The sequence below is a fragment of the Diadema antillarum genome, unplaced genomic scaffold (genome assembly GCF_040938485.1).
Source record: "Diadema antillarum isolate AM-2024a unplaced genomic scaffold, OU_Dant_1.0 seq00000555_RagTag, whole genome shotgun sequence".
Taxonomy (NCBI): Eukaryota; Metazoa; Echinodermata; class Echinoidea; order Diadematoida; family Diadematidae; genus Diadema; species Diadema antillarum.
The window spans coordinates 58033-79858 of NW_027271498.1; the positions used below are offsets into that span (position 1 = coordinate 58033).

Consider the following 21826-nt stretch of genomic DNA (forward strand, 5'->3'; position numbering starts at 1 on the left):
TCCCCCCCCCCCCCCATAACAAATCATTATCTTTCTTCCATCTATATACTAGACTGTCCCCCTTCCATTACTAACACCTCAGTAATATACCAGCAGTAAATCTAAAGAGGCATGTTTTTGTTGCCATTGCATGGAGTCTACATGTTCATGTATGTTAGCTGAGTTGTCTTTAGTTACGATACTCACCTATGATTGTTTGATTGTGTCAGGCAAACTATTAATTGAAGCAAACCGCTGGGGCAGCAGTCTAGCTGACTCTGCTCCTTGCATGGTATATACCTTTTTTTCCCTTTTTTTTTATAACACCTTGTCACCTTCCCATCCCCCATGCCCGTTGATCCAACCTTCCTTCCAACGCTCCATCCCTTACTTCCCCTGCAACTGCCCGCCAACTCCTGATCCCTGTTGCTATGGTAACTGCATCGCCTGCTCTCGCAGACAATGTCGCTGCCTGTGGTCGTCATAGTTCATGGGAACCAGGAGTCCAATGCTCTGGCTACTGTCCTCTGGGACAATGCCTTTGGCAGCCCCGTAAGTATGGACATCTGCTCGCCCTGCTGGCTATCGCCTGGCTTGACGGACAGCGGTCAAATGATATTGCCTAGTTAATGACAGCAGCAAACTGGACACTAGGTCGTACTGCCCAAAGGACACTTCAGGGTGCTCCAAATCCAATTTGTTTGCTGTCCAGATCCACTAAAAGTGATTCCTCAGGCCAATCATTTTACCACTAATTTAAGACCACTGGGAACATCTTGATACTAAGGGATGTTACTTTCATGCTTAAAAAAAAAAAGATTAATAATGATTAAAAAGATATATGAATCTTCAACCTTGAATAATCTACTCTCTCAAAAGTCAAACATTCAGCTGAACTATACCTTCCTGAATTCCTACGAATGCTATACTCCCTGTTGATTTGAGTGAAATTTTAAAACAGCTACCAAATATTTCTCCCTGGATTATCCAACTTCCATACACACCATACCTTTTATTTGTAATACCAGAAAGTGTAAGCCCTCTTTTTTCATTTTTGTACCAACAGTCATCCTCATGAAATTAATTTGAGTAAAGTTATTCAAAAGAATGATACCACTTAAGTATTAGACAATTGCTGCTTATGAACTTTTCAGAGAGAGAGAGAAAAAACAAACAAGTGAACTACTGAACAGCTATATGCAAATTGAAATAGAAGTCAAAAAATATTACTGAAATGATGACTGTCCACTAAAATCTCCGTGAATCTTATGCAGTGACATTATGAGGGTAACTCAGAATAGGCTTGTTTTTTATTATGAGAGTGTTACATAGCATTGGTTGCACTCCCCTAGGTTGTTTTGATTTGTGTGCGTGTACATCATATGAGACTAAATCCTAAGAAAATGTTGAAGACCAGGTGAGTTTTAATGGCATTACACCGCATAGTGTGAGTAATGTTTAGTCATTTTCATAAAATGCTTGTAACCATGTCACCACGCCACTCTGACAAATAGGAGACATTAAGAAAATGATAAGAAATTTGCTGAATGTTAACCCTAAAAAGGGGCAAAACTGCAATTTTTTTGTTTAGGTACTCTTTTTAGGATTCTTATTGAATGTACATCAAAAAAATTGCAGTATCGAGGTTTTTTTCTTTTGTATTTCTTTGTTATTAAAATTTCTTATGTATTTCATTGTTTTTTACTTTTTTTATTGTTTTTTTGTGGAAATCATTGGCAACACTATTCCGATCATAAACAACATGAAATTCATTGATTTTAATCAGTATAAGTAAAAATAATTATACATTTATGAATTTTGGCTAGAAACAGAATTTCACTTGGATTTGTACATGAAATCACATTTTTGAGCAATTTTGGGTCTGTTATGCACTTACACTATGTACAAAATATTGCGTAACTTCGGAACCACGTACCCGGGCTTCGCGAATTTAGTCTCAAAGTTGTGCAAGACTTAAAAGAAAAAAGTTTTAAAACGTCGCAGCCTGAGATTTTTACGTTACGGATTTATTGTGGAAAATATTGAGGGGTGCGTGATCAGCCCCCCACCCCAACAGTCTTTTTTAGGGTTTATGCTTTGACAGTTTGATTCCTTCCGGTCCCCATCAAAAAACATAGCAGACAAACATAAATTGCAGGAAGTATTTTAGTTTTTAAATTGATAGCATTTAAATTTCATGGGTGGTTTCTCCCAAACTATTGTTTATTTGTTGGTAAGCTTTCTCACTGAATCTGTAACAGGATTTTTGAACTAAACTGAGGCACATTGTACGTATTGTCAGTATTGGAAAGCACCACAGGACCAGAAAAGAACATTTTTTGGTGACCCCATCAGGCTTTTGTGATCACACTTCAGTGGTTTCAATATTTCATATTGTCACGTTGTAAATGCATGTCTGTGTATTTGTCATAATAGCCAGTGGTTGTGTGTGTAATGTAGTCGTAGAATTACCAAGTGCATAATTTGTGTGTCCTGTTAGCCTTTGTACTGGATTGTGTTGAATATTTAGTTGTGCTTGTAGGCCTTGTTTAAAAATGCAAATGTTTTCAAATAGTGAAAGGGAAGGATCTCATGTTTGTCAACAGGGTCACACTTCAATGTTCATGACGTTACTTCAAAGAATCTTTTAATAACAGCTACAAAAGTGTGTTTTATTATTTATCACTTGTTTTAACAAACATGGGGAGTTATAGTGGTATGCACTAGTACACATGTACATCATTGCTGGTCATGTTCAAATGTCAATTTAAGTTTGAGAGGAGATTTTACCCTTTTGAGAGGACAGTTATCATGAATTGATGAATAAGGAGATTATTTATATTCAGTTGTTGTATCAGCACACCCATAATCGCTGTTTTGGTAACAAGATTTATTCATAATGATTGCATTATCATGAATTCATGGAAAAGAAGATGAAAGCATATTAAGTTCTTGTATCAGCACAACCACAATAGCTGTCTGGGGGGAAGATTGTAGCTGTAATAGCTGGATTCTTCGTGAATATTTGGATGGCAGCCTGATATGTTAGTAATTCTCGTCAACTTTGCAGGGAAGGGTGCCGTTTGCTGTCCCTGACGGAGTGCCCTGGCCAGAAATAGGCCGAGCCCTCAACTCAAAGTTCATGCTCTCCAATGGGCGTAGTTTGAGTGACAGCAATCTCCACTACTTAGCCCAGAAGGCATTCAGTCGTGAGTACCGTTCTCCAGGTCCTAATTTGCATATGAAGAGATCGATTGCAAAATGGGTTAAGCGTTATTTACAAAAATTTAAAATAAGTTCTTTGTCAGATAAATCAAAATAAAACCTTTCCTGTGATACCTCACTTTTTACATAATGAAGAATATTCTTGATGACATGATTGAGAATATCCCATATTATATATATATATGTATATATATATATATATATATATATATATATATATATATATATACAGTCAAACCTGTCTATAGCGGCCACCCAAGGGAAACGAAAAAAGTGGCCGTTATAGACAGGTGGCCGCTATAGACAGGTTACCCAACTTAATGTGCATTGCCTATACATGTACATATATCATCGTTGGATACGTCGATAAGAATTTAATGTACATAATGTACTATACGTAAGTATACACGCGTGTATTTCATGCATTGAACAATGCCGGTGTTTATAAAATTGTTGCACAGTAGCATGTGTACAGTCGTGAAGAAAGCTTTACACTAATGCATTATTATGACTGAATAAGTGATGAATGCAGCGGTGGCGATCACTGAACGTTGCCCATGAATGTCTGGCACGGCCACAAATCAGAAAAACATGCTGAATTACCGGCTCTGTGGCCGCTATAGACAGGTTAAAATCTACCGCGGGAAACAAAATTTGTGGCCGCTGGCCGCGTTAGACAGGTGGCCGCTATACACAGGGTCTTTAACAGGGCTTTTCTCTCGGGGGGATTTTTCAGTGGCCGCTGTAGACAGGTGGCCGCTATAGACAGGTGGCCGCTAAGGCAGGTTTGACTGTATATATGTATATATATATTAGAACCTTTATTCACAAATATATCAAATTAGCAAGAATGGAGTTACCTCTTTTTGTGATCAAACTCTTCATGTCTTCATGAGGGTATCGATACTTTTGTGTCCCTTCAAACTTGATCAGTGAATTCTTGTGTTTTTTAGATTGTGATTGAAGGAATATTATATGAAGACTTGCTCTTGAAATCATTGGTAAATACCTTTTTATTCTGAGACAAATGGGAGATCCCGTTAGCGTTCAAAGAAACATAGGAATTTAGAATATGCAAATGATGCACAGGACACAGTGGATCAGTGAGAATGGGATGTGCAAGTTTAGTTTTGGAACTGTTTAAACCCACAAGCACAGCAAATGGATTTTAGACTGTTCCAAAGTTAAACGAGAGCATCCAGTTCTCACCAATCCACAAAATAGGCCTGTGCATCATTAGCATTCGTTTTGAGCCATGCATTCAGGTTTTCCCGGACGCATGGCTCAGTGTAGATCAGTAAAAAATCAATGCATGACATTTGACCAGTAAGATAACAGAGATTCCAACGCCCATTTCATAAGATATGATTGTGGCAAGTACAGCAATGATGAAAGGGGATTTTTTTGTGTGTGTTTTATAAGGATCATGAAACACAATTCCCTCGAGAATATTGATGATGCTGATTATGACAACAATTAAAAAAAGATAGAATAGACACCAATTTATGGTTATGTGATTAGAGATGACATTCCATTGTAGATGGTTATAGAAAGTACTAAAATAAAGTGAGCACTTTCAAGAAATAACAGCTATCACTTTCACGAAATGACAGTGATCATGACTGTTATATTTTCATATACATGTTTACTTCACAATTGGTTTCTAAGAACTTTGAAGTGACACTCATTCCGTCATGCTGTGTAAATGTCCACTTATGTATCCCATCTTCCGCTTACAGACCACAATGTTGGAGGGCATGAAGACTTCAGCAATAGTTTTGTCACATGGAGCATCTTTAACAGGGTGAGTGGGCAAAGTTAGAAGCTCCTTTAAAGGTCCCGTTTTCCTTTAAAGGTACTGTTTACCTTTGGGAAAGTGATTTAAGAAATTTTCAAGATATGACATTTAATGTATATGTGTAGGTCTGTTGTACCACAAAACATCCTATCATATGAAATTTTCGCGATAAAGCCTAAAATATAAGAAGATATCTGTATTTTTCTCAATAAACCGTAACTGTAGACGATTTAGTCTGGAAACATTTTTATTGTAACTATTGTTCGCATTTTGTATATTTAACAATACTTAACATCCATTTTACTGATTCAAACTTTTGCAGTAGTTGTTTCTATCCCCAACTCACATTTTAGAAGTATTTTAACGCACTAATGCAGGGTTTTTGTTTCATCTTCAAATGGTAGATTATGCCTTTAACAGGAAATTGTATCACATACATCTTACACATGGGAGTCAACAATTCTCGCTATCGCCAATGACGTAAAAAGGTCCGGATGTTGATTTAAGCGTCATTTACGGTGCATTATGGGTTAGTGCGGTAGCAAAGTCACTTCCGTTCGTATGCGCGTGATACGTGACCAATGCTATTTACACACACAACTGACTGTAATCTACGTGTACTTCCTGTTTTCTCGACTTGAATTGCAGCTTTAATACGATTTGAAATTTCTCCATTCTTAAGAAATTGCTGTTAATACGACTATTGGTTGTTGCTGCAAAGCTGCCATGTGTTGTTCGCACGACAATAAATGAAAAAATTCTACAGAAATAGGACCCTTACTGGCATGCGAGACGTGACGTGGCCGCGTGGGTAAAGTTTGCGGGTGATTCCACAGCGCAGTACGTGCGCACGCGACTTACTAGTAGTAGTAGTACGTACTTACTTGGAAGAAATTGCTTCGGAGACAGGATAAGTTCGAGATCACACGGTTTGTTCCTGATTGTGTTCGCGACACTGTGACAGAGAACAAATAAAAAAAGATGGCCATTCCATGACGATATCCAGGTGGGTGAATATTTTCCAGCATATTTTCAGCGTATGCAGAGATGACTGATCAGTGATGTGCACATCGATCGCATGATCAAGCAGTACGATGTGCCGGTACGTGTTAGCTTATGCGTGCGGTGGTGCATGCTAATGCAAGGCCGGCCGGCCTTGGGCAATGCATGCGGGGGCTGTAGGCCTGGCCACTCGTACTCGCTGGCTCGGGCGGTACAGCCGCCTATATACTCTACTAGTATCCGCGGACGGCGCGGCGCTATAGGTAAGGTACACGTACGCGCACGCTAGCGCTGTGCAAAATATGCCCTGCGCTGGAAGTGCCCTTGCCCACGAAGTGCACTAAATCTAGATGAAAAAGCCACATCCGGGTACTTTTTACGTCATTGGCGATAGCGAGAATTGCCCATACTATGCTGTTCATACAACAACAACAACAAAACAACATTTTGATTCTGTTTTTTATGCTAATATACAATTTGTAAATAAACACATTACATTTTCCTCGGTCCATTCATTAAGTACAAATGTGTAATTGTGCTATATTTTTACCTCCGCCAATGAGGTTATGTTTGAGTTGACATTGTGTGTCTGTTAGTTTGTCTGATTGTCTCTTTGCAAAATAACTCCGAAAGCTATGAACGGATTTGGATGAAATTTTTCAGGCAGAGTTGATAATGGCACGAGGAACAGAACGTGTTATTTGGTAAAGATCTGGATCACAGTTCAGATCTGGGAAATTTATTGATTTGTTTGTTTGTTTGTTTGTTTGTTTGTTTTTTTGAATGGTACTTTATCATGGGGGAATCACAATAAGTAATTGTCTTGATAATAACAACAAGCATTGCTGTTGATAATAGCAATAATATAATTAAGATAATATGGTTATTATTAACAATATAAATTGTTAATAAATAACAATCATTAACACCTCTTCTCCCAGGACCCCCTTCCAAATCGCACCTTCACCTTCTGGCGCTGGTTCCATGGCGTCCTTGAGCTGACTAGGAAACATCTGAGAGGACCATGGAATGATGGGTAAATTCTATCTTTTGCAATGTCCCAAGTCACTATACTTTATGCTTTGTTTGTTTTTAAATCATTTTCCTATACCTTTTTTTTTTTCTAGTTGCTGGAATTATCTGCGCATTCTTTGTCCCTTCCAGTCTGGATTTGTTCAATGTTGTTTCAACAAACCATTTATCAGAATTTTAACATAAGTTGTCACTAAGATTTACTCATTATCTGACAGAGTTCATGGTTTTTAGTTTTTCTCTCTTTGACCATTCTTCTCAAGGGAATGTCAAAAGGTCAAAAGGTCAAAAGGGTCATCTCATAAATAGCAGTGTGTAGATTTTAGTGAGTGAATCAATGATGTAGTGAGTGAAATGGAAAATTATGCAAAATGTTTGACCCAACAAAAGATATGGAACTACAAACTTCGGATCTGTTGAATACTTACCTGGAAATAAGTTGTTTAGCTATTCAGAGAACATTAACTTTTAGCATATTCGATTCACCATCATTCAAAAAATGCATTTCCTCACTCAGTGGAAATTAGTTTGCAGCACACATGATTATTTAAATAAAAGGTAAATCATCATGCTAAGTGTAGATGATGTAACACGCTAATGCGAAATTCCTTCAGAACAAAATTGTTCAACATTACTAACTTTCCATAATAGGTTCTGAGTGCCAATACTGTAATGACAATTTCTGATTTTGACTAGGTTAAACATCCAGTATTGTCTTTATTTTCCCTTTGATTTTGGTTGTTTCTTTCCTGAGCGTGTTACCATCTCCAAATCCCCAAATTTTTACTAGATTGAACATCCAGTATTGTCTTTCTTTTCCCTTAAATGTTGGTGGTTTTTGGGGGTTTTTTTGAGCGTGTTACCATCTCCGAATCACGATCCAACTCTATCCCATCCTCCTTTAGCTCCATCATGGGATTTGTGTCGCGAAGCAAAGCCCACGACCTCCTCCTGACCAAACAGGTGGGAGCATTCCTGCTGCGCTTCAGCGACTCTGAGATTGGCGGCATCACAATCGCCTGGCTGGCGGAAGAATCAAACACGGGTAAGTTGAAATATGCATAGATTGAATGGAATGGTCCCACTCATTGGTAAAGCCCCCAGTTACATTAGCTGGTATATTGTAGCGGTAGGTAATTCAGACCTTTCCTCAAAAAAGTAGAACTAGAAACTTCTTTATGATGGAGGTGGAAGTAGTAATATAGATTGCCAGTGAATAACCTTCAGTTTATATTGATAAAAATTCCAACTGTTTTCTTTGGTACAAAAGGGGGGTGGCATTCTTAATGATAATGATAATGGATAACATTTATATAGCGCTTAATACTGATGTTTCTAAGCGCTTAAGTGACATGGGATTTATTAAAGAAAGCAACATCAACTTTGAGGGGTATTACTGTAAGATTTCATACAAGATGTTGGGAGACATTATTCTTCGACCATTTAAGATTTCATGACTTTGCAAAAGGACTATGAGACCTTGAAGTGTTGGCTGGTATCTCAAGTGATGGGATTAGAGGGAAGTTAGCTTTTTGTGAGAAGATTTCTGCTGGCCAAATAGTCCAGTCCATGCACGGGCAGACTTTGGTGAATGCAGAGCATGGGAACCTCCGATTTGGGGGTACACGGTGTTGCTGAAGTCTTTCAACATTTTCACTTTTCATCCCAGTCTACCCTTTTAGCTGCGGAAAAGTGTGCAGCGCCTTACTCCCCCCTGGCAGCCCTTCAATTATTTCTGTCTTTAGCAATGTTCTGCAATGAACAGTTAAAGGGTGTGTACAGTTCTGGTCGAGGTGAGGATTTAGCATTTAACGTTTTGCGAGATATTCAGAAACCACTCTATGAGATGTCAAAGAGCATGCAATTCTAAGGTGTATCAAAAGTTTATTTCATGAAAATCGGTTTTGAAATGGCTGAGATATCCAAAAACAAGGTGAAACAAAGAGATCATAATAAAGTTGTGGCCTGTCGCCTTTTATTATTATCACTTTTTGGGATATCTCAGCCATTTGAAAACCAATTTTCATCAAATAAATGTTGAATCCTTCTTAAGATTACATGCTCTTTCATATTTCATAAGAGGTTTCTCATTATTTCACTTAAGAATGTTCAAAACATGAATCCCCACCTCAGCCAGTACTGTATAGTCCCTTTAAATCCCTACAAATATTTTGTGAATACATGGTCTCATCAGATATGTGGGGAACGTCCATGTGTGCTGCATTTATATCTTTTTAGTGGTTTCAGAAATAAAAGCGTAGTTCACCGTGACTTTTTTTTTCTGTCTAGGTGAGCGCCAGGTGTACAACCTCCAGCCCTTCACAGCGGATGACTTCAACATCCGTTCCCTGGCTGACCGCATCCATGATTTGGAGCACCTGACTCACCTGTACCCAGACATTCCAAAGGACAAAGCATTCGGACAGTATTACACCACAGATCGTGAGTCATTCTTTTGCTTCTTGCTCATGAGCTTCACCTTCCCCCGTCTCATCCCAGTTTAGTAGCGGCCTCCATCTCCTCTGCAATGGTTCTGTAAAAACGTCAGAGCTTTCTTTCCTCAAAACATGAGAATTTAGATGCTGGTGTTCCAGGCAGGATGAGATCGAATCCTTCTATAGCCTGTACTCCTGAATTTAGACTGTGTGCAGTGCCCTCTTTGATGCTTTGTCACTAATGATTACTAAGTACTACCAAGCTTGATGCTCAGACTTTGAAAAGCCAGTGCTTAATTACCACCCGATAGAAGTTGAAAGCTACATGTCAAACAGTGGCAATAAGACTGGCACATAGCTTGATACTGACACCTCCACAACTATTTGAATTGTGCATGCCATCAAAAAAGTTGCTGACTGAAACTGATATTTTTTTCAGCTCGACATTTTCAAATTCAGCTCCATTTGGAAGACTGTTTGTTACGTAGTAGTTTTCTCATGCTGCGCTTTAGATGTATCTTTGATATTATGTTGGTAACATTTTCTGTGCTCCCTTCCTGTATACAGAGGTGCCCAGCCAGACAGGAGGTGGCTATGTGCCCTCCTCCCTGGTGAGCTGTATCCCACGCATGCCAGGGTGAGTTGAATATGACCAGGAGCACTGGTCAGGGCACATGGTTCAGGGTCAAAGTTCATAGTGACAGATTTTTTTTTCTTCATATTTTTTTTATGCCTCATCCACAAAGTGGCACAGGGAGGCATTATGATTTCGGGTTGTCCATCCATCCATAATTGACTTTGTGGATGGCTTAGCTTGAGAACTGTTTCAGGTATCTGAACAAAACTTGGCATATATATGCACGAATGAGTGAAGTTGTGCATTTCAACTTTTAGGTGCACATGCTCAAAAAAAGGTCAGGGTCAAATTCTTAAAATTTCACTGTTTCCCCCATAATGCCTGCAATGCCTGAAGGTATTTTCATGAAACTTTAGTAGTGTATACATAATATTACCCAATTAAGATTCTCAAGGGAGTTTTGGGTCATGACGTCAAAGGTCCATTGAAAATGTTAGAATTTCTTTTTTTCCGCCATATCTCAGAAATGGCTTGAGTTATCTTCATGACACATACAATGTTGTAGTACAAAGACATATATTGCCTTACATTGATTATCGTTGAAGTTTTGGGTCATGAGGTCAAAGGTCAAGGGTTAAAAGTCAAGTTAGAATGCTTCTAGATTACATGATGGTGTGTATCTAAAAGAATCAAGGGGTAGAAGGAGAGAGCATATACTTTGCTGAGATTAAATGACATGGCTGTACCCTTTTTGATCACTCAACAGTACACACGCCCCCCAGCAGCCCCACGACATGGGTAACCCGGGGCCCATGTCGCCCCCTTCTCAGACAGCCTCCACCAATCAGTCGATGATGGCATCCAGCGATGGCATGGCAGAGCAGTCCATTGAGCAAAGCATCGAGTAAGTAGGCTCCTCCTCCCTCCAGCTGTATTCTTCTGTCGCTATCAGGTCTCGGGAAATCGTAGCTGGGAAGAGTAACAGATTGAGTGGTATGATAGCTTGCAGCCTGTTGGAATGTCAGTCTTTCTTTTTGTTTAATTATTATTAATATTATTTTTATTTTTTTTTTTTTTTGGGGGGTACATTTAAGTGGCACTGGTTAGGAATGCAGTTGAGCCGGTCAAAGCTACTCTCTACCACCTGCTTTAAGTGGTCACCGAAAAGCCTCCCAGAAAGACACGGCGTGCTGATGACCCCCGATGTTGTGGTCACCTGTCTCTCGTGACCACCAGACACCTGATATTTTATGCATTGAGATGTGTTTTGTTATATGTTATTGTGTATGGTGATAGATATTTATTACTGCTGATTATTTGGCAAATCTAAATTAGCCACTAGCCTGTGCATAAAGGCCACTGTTATATGTTTTTCTGGAGTGGTTGCCATGCACAGGCTTGACTGATGTTTTAAGGAGGCACCTGTGATTTGTTGATGCATTTTCTGTAGGAAAGGATTTAACATTTTAACTTTTTGTCAAAAGTAAGGATACTTTTTTTAAAAGGTAAAACATAGTTCTCATACACTTGCAAAAACTGTCCATATTTGCTTTGAAATGGACACGTGGGCACGAAAAAAAGAACCTGTCAAATATCGCTGTGATAGCACAATTTCATTTTGGTAATGACGAAAATGCAAAATATTAGCTAAAAAGTGCATCGACAGTGGTTGGTACACAATGTTTTCACATTCGATTCCAAATCAAGCCATAGTGGTATCCTTCAATCTTCCATGCTAGAGTAAATCACATGCAGTTTATTAGCTTTTGAGTGAGCTATTGTGATCGCCCTTTTGCGATCTTTTTTTCTAGAACCAGAAGTGATAAAGCAAAGTTGATACCATGAGTTAGTACATTGATGACTGTAGTTCCAGGTTTGGTCATTGAAGATCCAGGGGTGCCACCCCCCGTTATGGAGTCATGGGGGGGGGGGGGGGGGGGGGAGGGGGGATCCAAATGCAGGCCTAAATTGTACATTTGCATCTCCTCCTTAAAAACAACATAATGATTTTCACCAAACATGGCAAGTAGCATTCCTAGGGGGATAGGATCTCAGTGTGTTCGAATGGGCACCATATTCCGTTTAGGGGCCCATAGGCCCAAACCTCCTAAATTTAGGAATATTCAATAATATTCTTCTCTAGAATCAGAAGTGATATGGCAGTGATTTGACTTGGCAGGTATTTTTACCAATGTGATGGAATATGCACATCCACTGATCTCTTTGCAACTAGAGGTCAGTGTCGATCATTCTAACTACCCACTACTAAAAGGAGAGGGTGTTTCAAGAATAAAAGTCATGTACCATAATCGAAATTATTTTCATACTTTAGATCTCAAAATATTCCAAAGCAACTCATTTAAATGGCAAATTGTGTCAGCCAGACAAGTTTTTTTGGTAGACGATTACAATATAATTATATTGCAAGCAATTCCAAATGGTGGAAGACAAGTTATGGACTCTTCTGTGAACTATGTTTTACCTTTAAGTATCATTTCTGTGTTGCTTTTTTGGGGGGGGACAAGGTCACCAAGGTAGTGTATTAGGGATTTATACTCCTTGCATTCTTGTCACCAAAGTCTGTCAAAGAAGTAAAATCTTTATAAACTATTTTTTTTTTTCAATGGGAAGTATGTGTGAACTGGTAATGTGATGAAATTTCTCAGAGTAAATGAGATTCTTGATTCATAACGTCATTACACCTTGAAAAATGTGGCAATGCTAAGGCAGGATCATGTGATAAAATAAGGCACCGATGTGTTGGCTCAGTGAGTAGAGCGGCTGCCCTCACAATCGGGAGGTCGTGGGTTCAAACCCCGGCCGCGTCATACCAAAAGACGTTAAAATATGGGAGTTGCTGCTACCTTGTTTGCCGTTCAACAGTTGAAAAGGTTAGAGCAACGTCGATCTGGCGCTGCTCAGTGGCTGCCGGGCCCACGATCAATTGGGCAAAATGAATTTCCATTCTTGGACAATAAAATTTGGAGTTTATATCCAAACTATTATTATTATTATTATTATTTAATGGATTTGTGTGACCTACACTCTTTCTTCCCATGCCTTATGAAAAGTTATGCTGCTAGTTGATAATAGCAGTATGCATGTCTGTAGGAGTTCTCAGTTCATGGCTTGACCTTTTGAGCATATTTCTGCATAATAGAAAATTATTAAATGAACTACTACAGACTTTCATGCATAATATACACACATAAACATATGCATATATATATATATATATATATATATATATATATATATATATATATATATTCACTTGTAATTTCATTGTTCACACATTCTGACCCATTCCAAATATATCATTTGTGTCATCATTTAGCTGTTGTTAGTGCAGCATACCTCACACTTCCTTTTTATGTTCTTTCTTCTGGAAAAAGTGAGATGAAGTGTGTCACGAACACATACCACAAAGGTGAAAAAAAATACCGTTGTCTCGTCATATATTTATTGCAGTTTTCATCATCATTTAATTTCACTGTACAAAATCTGTCAGTGAATTCGTGCTGACTTAAACTTATGCACAGAATACGGTCACAAGTGATGAGAAATGTAAGGATTTAGATGTTTAAGTGAATGGATGTTCTGAGACTTCTGTGGAATTAATGGCTGATATTTGCTACATTCCATTCTATATATTGTATGTAAATACTGCGGAAGCTCTTGTTAGTCTTCTTATTCAGCTGAAATTTTCTTTTTAAATACCAAATATTTTTATGATAAAATTATATTTTTTACTGAAAGATATGCTTTTCTAAATATTTATCTTGAAAGTCTGAATTATACATTTCTATCTATATATCTATCTGTCTATAATTTTTTTTACATTATTGGGATTCTTTATATCACAAATCTTTTATCCACATCTTTACAAGCCAAATGAAATAGTTATGTGTTTATGTATAGTTTAAAAACTTATAGCTTGGTGTTTGGTGCTTGGCCTGCTTTAATTTTTACCTTCTGGGTGCAAAAAAAAAAAAAAAAAAAAAAAAAAATCAATCATGGAGTATTATCCTAAGTTTAATGTACAAGTCTTCTCATGAATTCTATCATTGTTGTTTTTTATATGTATTGTATTTTGTAGATAATTTTGGATGTAATGTAAGCATTTTTATGTAGGATTAGATATCATGTATCATTCACCAAAGAAAGTCAGGAATGTATCACAGTTGTATATATTTTCAGATAAGAGGTGCAAAGTACCTGTTTATGACATTTTAACTGTGTGATAACAACTGCTTTTTTTTCAGTGATGCATAGCCATGAATTATTTGTATCATGCATAGAATCTTGCAACAATGTGTGTCTACCTGCTTGCAAAGTGTAGAAATTTTGTCTTTATGTGCTTTTGATTTTAACATACTATATGGCTCTGTTTAAGGGGGAAAAAAATCAATTTTTTGTTGTTGTTGTTGTTGTAAGGAATAACGACACTTGGCAACTGAAGTTTGAGTATTCTTTCTGCTGCACCAATTTACAAGATACTGTATTGTGTGTTTACATTGTTAAATATACATCATGTGTTAAATATACATCATGTGCAGTGTCCTACTATAATGCTGCTTCAATATCTCTCTAGAATGTTCCATGGTCTACATTATGAAAAGAAATTAAGAGATAATATCTTTTGATCATTCAGTGACACTATTGATCCAGAGAATTCAAAATAAGAGAGAGAGAGAAAAAAAAAAAGAATTGTAACAATTCAGAAGAAAAACATCATTACTGGTCATGTTTCTGATCCGCATGAAAGAGAAAGAAAGAGGTAAATAAGAAAAAATCCCGAATGAATTATGAAAATCAGCAGACCATATCTGTTAATGTAGATGTTGGATTTTCATAAGTGATGATGCCTCTCTAGGGTTAAAATCATGATGTATTCAATTTCAGACAATCGTAGTGTCATGGCTGCATTCAGTATTATGCATATGTCGTGTAAAGTTATGCGCTAATGTACATACAAAAGTAGACAGCATAGTTTCTGGTTGAAGGGGGGAGGGGTGAAGGGTTGTGAACAATTTCTTGTTTACTGATGTGTGCAATAATTGGCATGTATAATGCTGCAGTGAGTAAGTTCAGAAATATCAGTCAGTCCAGTGCTGGACAGTTTTATCTTGAATTAAATGTGAGTACAGCACAAAATCATGGAAGTACTTGTAGGGCAAATTTTGATGATGAAAAGAAAAACAAAAAACAAAACAAAACAAAAAGATTGCATTTCATAATCTTCCCTGATTATGCACATTTAAGCTAGGAAAATGTACTCATTTATAAAGGTACATGTATAAGCATTTTTGTCTTTCATTGATGAGAAACCAAGCCCATTTTGACTCATGTAGCCATGCTCCCATGAGAAAAAAACAAAACCTCCCATTCACTTAAAATCCATTCTATGCTGTTGTCAAATTGCTGTGAGCATGGCTGAGTGAAAGGCAAGAGAGAAATTTCAAATATTTCACCTCACTCAAAACCATGTATCATATCAAGTTTGCAATATATAACTGATTATATATTTAGATAACAATGAGCTTGTTCTCGTGATAATTGTCCTGACATGCCAGTGTTATTACAATGATACACCAAATCAACCCTTCCCCTTTTCAACCCCCCACCCCCCCCCAAAAAAAAAAGAAAAAAAAAAGAAAATGGGAGTAACTTTTTTTTTTTTTTTTTCGTGCAATTGCCTTTCAGAAATTCTTGCCCAAGATTTGCACAGTGGATCATATCCATTGAATAAACTGTTCTACACAATGTAAATAACCATGATTGTTTAAATTAAGCATTATCGGAAGTTCTAAAATCTATGTACGCATACCCAGTATTTCCTAGGGGCTGTCATGACGGTGCTTATACATCATTGGTGCCGGAGTCCAGAATGCATGCAGTTTTATTGCTACGACCATTTCTTGTTGACATTACTCTTGACGCAGTTATTGTCTCATTTTACTTTCATACGTGATGTTTCTTATGTTTGTGTTTCACATCTTGTGATTGTCACACTCCTTATTGTTTTCATTTTCGTCAGCTTTATGCTTGTTCTTCTTGATATGTTGCCTTTTTCTGTTTTTCTTCCTTTGTTGGTCTCTGTTGTGCGTACTTCAATAACACTACCGTATGTCCAAAAAAAAAATTACAACAGGACCCTCCGCAATGATATCTTTAAAAAATAGTGAATCAATCTAAATACAAATTCAGGGTATGGAACTATAACTCATTGCCCACATCTTACAGAAAACCCCATTCGATTTGCTTCAGTGGTCAAAGAGAAATGAGGAGTTTTGTAGAGGATGTCAGAAATCTCTTCCCTCCAAGTTCTGTCTATTATATTCACACACAATAGCAGCGAAGTGCTAAACTTGGAAGAATCAGACTCATGACATGCTTTAAAACAATCCACATATCTCTGTGACCGCTTAACCAAATTGAATGTGGTTTTCTGGAAAATAGAGCTAAGATGTTATATTTTTAGACTCTGAAGTAGCATTTAGACAGTTTAATCATATTGGGTGTTATCAATGCGAAAATCTGATTGTAATTTTTTTGGGGGACATACTGTATTTCAGCCAGACAGGCAGACTCGTCAGAATGATGTGACTAAATGTGCGTTTAAGTGTGCCTTTGTGTTGTTATTTGGCCTTAATGAAGTGTTATCTGTATCTAATCGTGCAGTTGTGCAACAATTAAATGAATGTTCATGCAAACCAACTTGCCATAGAAGTTTTCTGTGCTGTTTCCAAATTCTGCTTAAGTTTACACTGATTATGATCACCATTTTTTTTTCATAGCTGTTGTTCATGACGTGTGCATCTAAACCACTTCTAGTTTCCGTCAATATGTTGGTCACCTTGCAATAAATGAAAACAAATTGAATTTGCCTGCCTTGTTTAAGTTCGGTCTGACTGCACAAGACCACATTAGGGAAATGAACAGTATTTTTTCATGCTGTTCAGGATGAAATGATAGTTGAGATCAATTTTGAACCAAATTATACCATTTGGTGGATTCAGTACTTAAGTGTGTGCAAGCATCAGGCTAGGCAATGATGGTAGCATGATGGTTATGTTAACTGTATAGGGAGGAGTCTGCATCCTGTAGAAGTTACAGATGTCATTGCAACAATGTGATCAAGAAAGAATTTTGTGATTTATGTAGGAAGCAGATGTATTTGTTCTCTCATTATTGACTAGTAAAAAGTAACTAAATGATGCTTTCATTTCTAATTGTCGAATGTTCAGTAGAGCAAACCATAATTACAGATTTCCTAAAACTGCTATTACCCCTCTGCACATACTGTTAACGTAACTCACAACTTAAAAAAAAAAAAACAACCATCACAGCAATACAATATAAATATGAATATCAATAGTTTGCAAAGACAAATCCTCATGTAAGTTCCCCTAATCCAGCCTGTTGTAAGCATCATACTGAATAGCGAATCCACCAAATGTAATACATGTCACTTAGGAAAAAAGTTGTGATGGATAAAAAAAGTTGTCCCATCATGTCAAAGTTGGATTTTTTTTCCCCACATGTTTTTAAGGAATTGGGTGTGGTCCCCATGAAATTAAAGACTCCAATGTACTTGCTTCTAATCTTCTAAATCTTCTAGAAAACTTCTTCTGTTTTATAAACACTCTTTATTCTTCTATTCTATTCTTTCTACTATACATGCTATCCATATTTTAAACATTGTACTATATATTTACAAAAAACAAAACAAAACATGCCTTATCGTTGACACTTGTATATCTGATTACTTGAGTTCATTATCTGTGATGGGGTTGAATCCATTTCTATTCTAATAAAAATTTGTTATCAACCATGCAGATGGTTATTTGTTTTTTGTTTTTTGTTTTTGAAATTGTAAAGAAATTGTTAACACTCTTTCTGAGATGTTCTACCCGCAGTGTTTCAGTACACTCTGACCTCGTGAAGGGATGGTGATCTGTGGTCTCTAGCTAGAGGTCACCAAATGAGGATTAGAGTGTGGATAGGGAGAGGGAGAACATGAGACTCTATCTAGCTCCCTCTCTCCATTGAGCATGTTGTCCAGTGTTTTTTGGGGGCAAGACCTGGCCACGGAAATCCTCCACCCCGGATGTGGCGTGTAGCGTGTGACCGGCCCCAACGCACTTTGCATAAGCACCAAGCTGTGACAGCCTCATCTTTTTCCCGCCTTCTTGGAGAGAGAGAGATCGAGGAAAGAGGCAGCGCCCTCTTTAGGGGATGCATAGGGCCAACGGTGTTAAACACGAGGCGGATGGGGGCCCCCCAACGGATCCACAGTGTGTGTGCGGAGACCTGCAGTTTGGGGGCAAGCAAGCTTTGGCAACTTCTAGCTAGAGATTCACGACCACCAGCCTTCGAAGGGTCAGTGTTTACTGACACACTCACGGGAACATGTCCTTTTCATTGGTGAGTTGGAAGGGGGGAGTAAGCGACTGACTTTGGCGTCTGCCCCCTCATAGGAAGGGCACGGTGCACTGTGCACCCCAAGCAAGAGGAAGCCAGGTGGGACTGTTTAAACAGAAAGAGAGACATGGTGCACTCTTTATGTGCTCCTTTTGCCATGTGCTCAGTCTTGTACGGCAAACATGGTGTGCTGTGTCCTTGTTTTGGGTGGCAGGGCTCCCTCTGTTGCCCAGCAAACTTTGCTGCAATACACAGATTTCCAACATCACCACTGCAAGATGCAATTGTCATTCTAATGGGCATTCAAAGAAATAATCCAAATTCTAGCATACTGTATATTTCGACAGCATGACTTGACATGCAGGCAAGACAGATATCCATAGTAAGCACATTTTAAGTTCTGTAATTTCTCCATGCTTATCCACAGTACATTCATTCCTTTTAACTCACATGTAATGCTAACATAACATAAAATCCATGCTTGTACAATTTCATTCAACAATCTGGGAATCACAAGGCTGGTTAACACTTTAACTCCAAAGTAAAGTTGTGTATAATCTACCTAATAGTTCTTCAGTCAACTGACGTTAGACAGAATTAGGCTCCACACGTCTGCCACACGAAAAAAAAGAACCTGCAAAAAATAGTAAACGAACATCTCACTTGTAGAAAGGCTGTGAAAAGACAAAGAAAAGATTCCTGACGGACATAAGCATGTCTGAATCATAACATGGGAAGACTATCAGTTTCACTACAGCTTATTGGCGTCATGTAATCATGTGTGAAATGTGAGTGGTTTCATCTCGCTATAGAACTGTCCACCCTTTTCATTCAAAAATAAAATCTCTTCTGAATTTCAGCATCGGTTTGCAGAAAGCCTTTTGATTCAAACTATTACATTGAGAGCTGAGGAGAGAAAAACGTGTCACCAAGAGTTTTGTCTTCTTCACTAAAGATGTGAATTATGAACTCTTCTAGGTGTGGACACAGACAGGCCAGCATGGCTTGTGACATTGTCATGATATCTGTTATTTTTAAAAGCTAATCCTCTCTAAAAACTTCAGTGACAAGTATACTTGTTATGTTGAAGCTCTGTGGATACTTTTATCCATATTATCACCAGGAGCATGTGTCTGTTTATACATGCTGAAGTCCAAAATAGAGATTTATGAAGGGTTGGAAATCCCATGAAACCGCTTATGCTGGGCTCTTTTTAAATCCTTTTTGTTCGTCTCTTCTTTCTACCAAATTAGTATTTCTTGTAAGCGTAATCCAACTCCACTCCATTACCATGTGAACCAGTCGTGATATGTCGATCCGTAACATCACCACACTTGGCGCTTGTAAACTTCCCATGCACGTTTAAATTTCATGTTGTGCCGTCTAGATTCATGGGTCATGTATTAGTCTCCTTTCCCAGTCTGTACATTGATGAAATAGAATAGAAATATCTTCAAAATCCTCAAATAGTACCTTCAACTTGGGAAACTATACTTTGCCTTATGTCAACCTGTAAGTGTCCAGTTAACCCATAAACCCCATCAAACTGCCCTGTGTTGTACCCTTTTTGTTGTAATGACATGGCTAAACTTAACCCCCCAATCAACCCAACTGTATTGTCATGCCTTTGCTCCTCCTCTTGTAGTGTGTTTTCATCTTGATCACATTGACTCCATGTCTTCTCCATGCATGCTTTGTAACTGTCTGGCAAGATTGTAACTTGATGGCTTTGGAAACTCCTCTCAGTGCTCCAAAGGCCATTTTATGTCTTGTTATGGGTAGAAGAAACCCCATTTTTGTTTCTTCTGATGCTGACCACTGCCTTTCCCGTTTTTGTTCTCTCCCTATTTCTCTCTCTCTCTCTTTCCCCACCATGCCCATTTGTATCCCACCTAAGAAACCTGGAACTGCCAATTCTGGAGGACGACTACGACTCGCAAAGCGGTATCATGGCGGATATTCTTCGGTGGAGCGGAGGAACGATATAGGGACGCTCGCCACAGCGTGCGGAAAGAGGAGCCGGGAGGTGGAGGCGGTGGTGGTGGGGCGGGGCAACGGGACAAGTGATGTGTCTTCAATCGGCAGCTTGATTTTGGGGACGCTCTCAGAAGTGCGGTCCAGAACTGCGGCGATTTAACACCGGCCCATCTGAAGTTGACTCTGATGGCAGTGTCGTTGCATTCTCGTATGTTCGCCTACTGGACACACGCACACGTGGATTTCAGCCTGTCAAGATGTACATTCTATTTTGGACTTCAGTGTGACCACATAGTTGTAATTAATGATTTCTTATAAGTGTGACGTGATATGACAAAAAAAACAAAAACAGGAGTTCACATTATCTACGTGACTGTGCTTATACATGCAGCTGGACAAAATCTCATAGGTTTTCATTCATTGAAAGTGGCAGTGATGAATAGATGGGCTGGATAAATGGGCAGCTACCCCTTGTGCTAATTGTTTGTGAACAATTGTTGGTCAATGGTGATGTTTTGCAGTGCTCTAGCTGCACATACAGTGACCTTAGTGATGGGGTGTAATCAAAGTATGCTGTGGTGGACCCAATAGGCAGGCATTTACCCTTCATGAGCAAATGTATGACCTGTTCCATGTAAGGCCACTTTGATGCGGCAAAAATCAGACTGCCCCTTCACTTCCTCTTCCACTCACTTGGCAATCAGCGAGTTGAGACTTACAATTTGCACGCGAGCAGAGCACTGATGCTGTTTCAAAGTCTGAAGTCTATTTCAAACCTGTCAAGAGATATAGGTCTGAAAATGCTCGCAATATGGAAATACTGCATCAACAGAAAATGAAGGGAACTTACAATTGGAAACATTCTTTTCCAAGTAACAGTGTCAATAGCTTTTCCTTGAACATGTGTTTGACCTTTGGAGGAAATCTCTTAAACACAATGCATCCTTTCAAATTCTGTTGTTTTATCGAGGTCAGTTGAGACTTTCATTAGCTTTCCACAAATATTGTTTGGTGTAATACATTGTATTTTGTGTAATGTAAGTGGCATTTGTTTGTACTCTTTCCCCGCTAAATGGAAAAACAAACTAAACCTGATGATGTAGTTAATATGGTTGTTCCATATATGTTTGTTTGTTTGTTTGTTTGTTTGTTTTCCTCCTTTTTTTCTATTGCCTCCTACAATACAACATACTATCGAAATCAATTGCAAAATGTTGGAACGTGTTTGTTCAATTGTACAGCTTCACGTTTCAGTACTGTGCAAGCTGCAGAAGTAGCAGATGATGTATTGCATTGTGGGTTGGTAGAGTCTTGCTCATAATGTGACTTGATTAATGGTAACATTTCAAGTGATACAGGATTGCCATTGATATG

The 21826-nt window shown here is 38.3% G+C and overlaps 1 protein-coding gene across 1 annotated transcript in view; it reads left to right on the forward strand.

Moving 5' to 3' along the window:
* Positions 1 to 20505, forward strand: part of LOC139734956 (signal transducer and activator of transcription 5A-like) — a 55450-nt gene extending 34945 nt beyond the window's left edge. Inside the window, exons 15-23 of the mRNA XM_071645733.1 lie at positions 439 to 531; positions 3050 to 3188; positions 4944 to 5008; positions 6946 to 7040; positions 7942 to 8081; positions 9326 to 9478; positions 10039 to 10108; positions 10815 to 10952; positions 20373 to 20505. Of these exons, the coding sequence (XP_071501834.1) occupies positions 439 to 531; positions 3050 to 3188; positions 4944 to 5008; positions 6946 to 7040; positions 7942 to 8081; positions 9326 to 9478; positions 10039 to 10108; positions 10815 to 10952; positions 20373 to 20463 (984 nt within the window). The 3' untranslated portion in view covers positions 20464 to 20505. The remainder of the gene's footprint in view (positions 1 to 438; positions 532 to 3049; positions 3189 to 4943; positions 5009 to 6945; positions 7041 to 7941; positions 8082 to 9325; positions 9479 to 10038; positions 10109 to 10814; positions 10953 to 20372) is intronic.
* Positions 20506 to 21826: the final 1321 nt, after the last annotated feature.